The 6000-nt window shown below is 49.9% G+C and overlaps 1 protein-coding gene across 2 annotated transcripts in view; it reads left to right on the top strand.

The window, feature by feature from the left end:
* The first annotated feature begins 415 nt into the window (after nt 1-415).
* USP13 (ubiquitin specific peptidase 13) overlaps nt 416-6000 on the top strand; it is a 67281-nt gene continuing 61696 nt past the window's right edge. The window contains exon 1 of one of the 2 annotated variants that reach the window (XM_035133042.2): nt 416-594. In XM_035133042.2, the coding sequence (XP_034988933.2) occupies nt 481-594 (114 nt within the window). In that variant the 5' untranslated portion in view covers nt 416-480. The remainder of the gene's footprint in view (nt 595-6000) is intronic. The other variant, XM_060274355.1, reaches the window with a different exon arrangement.

The raw sequence follows: 6000 nt of genomic DNA, 5'->3' as shown, positions 1-6000 counted from the left end.
AAAAATTATCCCTGAACTCATCTCTTCCCAGCTGCTTCCGCTGTTCCCAAAGTCTGGGAAAGGCTCGTTGGGCAGGTGGAAACAGCCATTGCCTGATGGGCAGCAGAAAGTCTCTCCCCCCCCCGGTTGGGGTTGAAAAAGGAGGAGGAAAAGGGCGCCTCGGGGCATGTGCAGAGCTCCGGGGAGCGGGATTCCCTGGGCGTGGGCGCAGCTGGTTTCGTGAGCCCCGGCACCTCTCCGCCGAGAGAGATTCCCCCGGGGCGGGGCGGCCCTCTTTCCCCGGCCGCTGCCATTGGGTTAAAAATAGCGGCTCGGCGCGGCTCTCCTCCCCTCCGGGAGGGCGGGCAGGCCGGCCTCGGCTGCGCTCCTTCTCCTTCTCCTCCTCCTCCGCGGGGCTCGGCCGGCTGCGCTCCTCTCTGCTGACCCACCGGCGGGAGCCTGGAGCCGGGCGCGCTCTCGGGGAGCGGGCGGGAGTCGCAGATGGCGGCGGGGGACGTGGGCGAGCTGCTGGTGCCCTATATGCCCACTATCCGGGTGCCCAAGGCCGGCGACCGCGTCTACAAGAGCGAGTGCTCCTTCTCCTACGACTCGCCCGTAAGTGAGGCTCCTCGCCCGGCAAGGGGGTCCCTCCTGCTCTTCCTCCTCGCTTGCGCCCTCCGCCCCGCAAGTTCCCACACTATTACTATCATCTTCTTCCTCCCCCCCTCCCCACTTTTCATAGGAGCCTTGGCCCCACAGAGTATTGGCATCCCTCCTCGCCCCCCCCCAGCGCTGTTCAACCCGCAATCCTCTTCTTAGGGTGCCCCGTTGGCTCCCGGTAGCCCCATTGCCTCTCCCACGTCCCTCTATTCTACTTAGTAGTGCCCCCTCCCATCACCCCATATCCCGTCTGTTTCCACTTAGGGTGCTTCTCCTCTACCCCATATCCCTCTCTTCTACTTAGTAGTGTGCCTCCCCCCCCACAATATATCCCTCTCCTGTTCTACTTAGTAGGGTGCAGAGGAGCCAACTCCTAGGGGCTGAGCTCCCTTTGCCAGGCTCCCCCAATAAAATATTTGAAGGTACCCCACCCCAGTTGTTGGGCATTGCCGTTCAAGTGTGTGTGTGTGTGTGTGTGTGTGGTGATCGATTATGTGGGGCAAGGCGGCTTACCTGCCCCTCCCAAATATTTTATTCAAGTTGGCATCCCTTGTAGGATGCCTCCCCTGATATCCCTCGGTTCTGCTTAGTAGGGTGTCTGCCCCCACCCCTCAATATCCCTCACATCCTTCTGTTAGCGAGTCAGGTCTTCTATTTTGTAGGGTGCCTCTCCCCATCAGGGCCTGTATTCCCAAGGAGCTCTATGCTGCCTTCCGCCCCACCCCATAGGGCCATAGGCTTCCCCCTTGGCAATTAGTTCCCCATGTTTGGGTCTGTCGTTGTTGCTGTCGACCCTCAAGCTCTTTCCCTTTGGTTCCTTTGTACATCTTCTCATGCTCCTAGGCCTGTTGCCCCAATGTCTAACGCTCCGCTGTTACTATCTTGATGTGTGTGGGTCCAAAGGCGGATTTAGCAGTGGCTACTCCAGCCTCAGTATCTGGGTCAATGGCTTATGCCTTTGTACTGTCCCTCAACCCCTCATAGTCCCCATTGCCCTTTAACAAACCTCCCTTTTTTCATAGCTCCCACCCTGAAACTTGGGAGTTTGCAAACTGTGTCTCTCAGGATTTACCTGGATTCATGGAGTGCCCTCTGTTATATTCAGGTCGCCGGTCTCTCACTTCCCAATTCCACCTGTTTCCCCAACCGCACCCTCAATTTCCAGTGCCTAGGCTAGTTGAATACTGTCCCCCACCCCGTACATTCCATGATTGGTACTGGTTCCAATGTCTCCCCCACCTATGGCAACTTAAATAATTCCTGCCTGTGGTTACTTAACCCAGAATGCACCACTCTTTTGCTGCCAGTCTGTGCCCTCCTCCTTGACTACATAATACCCCCCCCCAAAACCACCCCAATCCACTGTGCTCCTTACCTGCAAGCCTACCCCTTTAATTCACCCTTAGGGAGCTCTCTCAATATTCTCCCCCAAACTGGAAACTGAAAGCTTGCTGCCTGTCAGTGCAGACAGCAAAGGTTTCAATGGAAGGCAGCTCCTGTGCAGGAAATAGCATACAAATCCATAATTGGGTTGTTTCATGTGATGACTGAACACGTGTATGTTTTGCTGTGTATGTTTTAGGATGCACATATGCACGATTGCTTTCTGTGTTGGAAATGTCACAATGTTCGAAAGAGTTCCAGGTAGCCCTTCTCTTTGGAAGAGAGAAATTCGCCCCCGTTTCCCAGTGATAAAGCTGCTTTCATTCTGCCTGGAGTGCAGTGTTTGTAGGTCTACATTTAGGAGCTGCTAGATTTAGTAACATAGAAGTGTTTGTATTTTGGGAGTGGGGCGGGGGGGGGGGATGCAGCAACTGTGCAACTGCCAACTGGGATTTCCTGAAGGCCCCCCCCCCCCGTTTCAGCGCATTGCAAAGTACAAGTGGCTTGGGATAGTGAGGGCTGCAGGTGTAAATTCTCCTTACAAAATTAGCTTGAACCAGGCTTGCTTTTCCAGTGCAGCTGAAACTAAAGACCACGGAGTGGATATTGAGTAGGTTTACTTCTCCAGAAAAAAAAAGTTTTCCAAAGTTCTTGGGTCTCCAAGTTTGGCGTTCTTATTTTACTTTGTGATCCTGATTTACAGCTAGTCTGCCACAGCTGAACAGAGGGCACGTTGCTTGCTGGTTTCATATGAACCTCGTGTTCTTCCTCCCTCAGGGATTTTGAAATAATTGATTAGACACAGATATTTTTTCATCCTCTGGGGTCTCTTGCTAGCCTTCTGGCCGGCCTTCTGTAACTTGGCAGAGCTTTCTGTACAGTGCTTACTTGCACACTTTTATGGAGAGTGGCACAATTCACAGGCCCAATAGAATTATAATTAATAAACACACAGGCACGCAGTGCTTATGTTCCTTTTAATTAATCTGTGATTATGTTTAATCACTCCCCTGGTTCCTAATTTGCTTATGAGTGTGTGTGTGCGCGCCTGTCTTAGTGTGGCAAACAGCAGTTTGCAGGGTGATATAGCTCTGGGAAAGTGTTGAACCAGCTGCACCCCCTGCTTCAGTCCAATTTGGAACGACGTGTTGTTAGCTGCTTTTAAATGAAAATTAAAATGCCTAGAAATTCGGCAATAGATCATGTATTAGAAACTACATAAATACTTTGGAGTTGGGTGAAATACCTTCTTTACCATTTGTTACTGATCTGGATTGCATGTACAGAATTCTGGTTAAAGGGTTTCTGTACTGAGTGGTCACAAGTTAAGGGTTCTAATTTACTTGTCTGCAGATATTTGCCCAGCACTTTCTGTGGGGGTTTGATTGTCCCTGTTCAGCACATCCTTACAGGTCTTGAGCTTGCTGTGTCTCACGGCCTGTCTGCATTGCAGCAGGAGACAACACCAGGCCCATCATAATCTGAAAGTGTTCTGTTGGCATCTACGTTGGGCAACACCTGTCACAAGATTTCAGTGGGCCCAACAAGCAGTGAACGATGTATATGCAAACTCTCTTAAGGTAAAATGGCTATTGCCTCAACCACAGCTTACAAGCACTTTTCATATGGAAAAAGTTTGTGGTCCAGTCCTCCAGGACTGCGCCACTTCAGACTACAGGAGGAGAAAAGCAGCTCATTTTTAATGTCTCTCCGTGTAATGCAGTGTTTTTCAACCTTTTTTGGGCAAAGGCACACTTGTTTCATGAAAAAAATCATGAGGCACATCACTATTAGAAAATGTTAAAAAATTTAACTCTGTGCCTATATTGACTATATATTTTTCAATTTTCCCCACGGCACACCAGGCAACATCTCGCGGCACACTAGTGTGCCGCGGAACAGTGGTTGAAAAACACTGGTGTAATGTAATGTCACCTATGATTGTTGTAGTAATTGTTGTCTCTGATACATCTGAATACGCTCAAATACAGATGGTTTAAAAATAGACAGTTACTTTCCTATCTTGCAATGTATGTTTATTCCTGCTCTACTATTCCTAAACTGTGTTGGTGGCAGGGCTGGCTTAAGCATATGTGGCGCTGGGGTGCAAAGATCCGCCCGGCGCCCCTCCCCCAGTTGCCCAGTCCCAGGCGCGCAGGAGGGCGGAGCCGGCTGGCCACCTCAGCACCTCGCTGGCTCGGTTGCCCCTGAACTCGTGGTGCAGAAGAGCCCGCCGCACTGCTCCGACCGACGGACAGGCTCATCCCTGGACTCAACTCTTGGGTCCTGGACTCTCGGCCTGGTGCCCCTGAGAGCCCGGCGCCTGGGTGCCCTGCACCCCTAGCGCCTATGGGTAAGACGGCCCTGGTTGGTGGTTTGTGAATATTGGATGGAAGGGGACAGTGAAATGAAAATGGAGGAACTGTGGTCTCCCAAGCATTGGGGATAGAAGGCAGGTTTTGTCCGTGCTTCATTTGCAGCTTGGTGTGTTACTTCCTCCTCATTAGAAGCGAATTTTCACAATTCACTTAATGGGAATAGGGAAAAGGGTTCATTCAGGGACATCACTAGTGTGGATTTAGGCCTATTCCCTGCAATTTGTGACCCCAGCTATTAAGAATTGAGCCTGGTTCAATATATATAACCCCAGGATCCTGATGATCAGTTACACTACAGTAGAGTACAGCAAAGTTGGGAACTGGACAGGCTCCTTAGCCAGTCCCCCCCCCCCCCAATGCTCTATCTGTGCATTGCTGCTGGTGATCTGAACATTTTAACTTCCTACAATGCCCCTGACAGAGTGCCAGCTTCACTAAACATATTTGCTGGTTTGCTGACTTCCCAGCAACTGCCCGAGGGCACCCCATGCTGACTTTGGCTCTGATTGGGAAAGGAAAATTACACACACACACACCTGAATGAACACATGTGGATACCCACAATTCCACATGAATTTTGAATGTTCCCCAAAATAGACACATTATTTCCCTACTTTCTGAACGTTCACCGGTTCAACATTGCCACTTTGCTGTATCTCTCTGAGTTGATTTAGGACTGTCTGTGCTCACTTGCGCATGTTGTCAATCTCCAGATTTCGTACATTATAATTTAATGGTTTGCACACAGTGGGTTTGTTTGGTTTTTTGGATAAAAAAAATGAGGTGCCAGTATGAGACTCGTCCGACTTTTTAAAGGTGTTTGATCGCCCTCTTTTTTCTATTTTTTGTTTTGTGACATTTTGATCAAGAATCTATATGGGATTCAAAAGTGACTCAGCTGCCTGGTGCTTATCATCGGTGGAAGGCAGGTTCTTTTTATAACCCACACACTTCAGATCTCAAGTGTCGCCCAGCAGCTCTCTGAGCAGAGAGTCACACTGATTAGGAAAGGCCAAAGAAAATTCCAAAACAATGTCAAGATTTGCATACTTAAGGTAGACCAGCTGGAGGAAGTTCCAGCCTCGCAAAATGCTCAGGCTACCACTTTGCTAAGGCAACTTCATCTGACCTGTTTCCATTCGCTTAGATGGGACAAAAATGTGTCATAGTCCAGTCCATTTTGCTAGGCTATGGATTGGGGCTATATTTATACATAAGGAAAATGTATGCCCTTATGATGGCAGGTGTGGATGGAGAGGCAGGGGCACTGTGATTTTAGTATTCACTGTGCATGACTGTCAGATCCCTTGGGGCAGGAGGCTGGCACTGCGCATTGGTGTAGGTTTTGCTTCAACCGCAATGCTAGTCCTGTGGGATGGAACACTGGGGCAGACAAGTCACAACAGTTCCTAGAGTGTCCACTAAGAGGAACTCACCTGGGGAACACCTGACTAAGTTCCTGTTCCTCCAGATATGCAGATGAGATGGATTAGCTGGCAGACAAAAGCCCCTAGCCAGCAGCCATTCTCCCTCTTAGCCATTTCTCCTTCAACAGGAACACATCTCCAGAGAATCTCCAGTTAGGATGGTTCTCCCTCTT

The sequence above is a fragment of the Zootoca vivipara genome, chromosome 5, assembly GCF_963506605.1.
Source record: "Zootoca vivipara chromosome 5, rZooViv1.1, whole genome shotgun sequence".
In the NCBI taxonomy this organism is placed as follows: Eukaryota; Metazoa; Chordata; class Lepidosauria; order Squamata; family Lacertidae; genus Zootoca; species Zootoca vivipara.
Note: the sequence above shows the minus strand (reverse complement) of the source record. Positions and strands in the feature narration are given on the sequence as shown.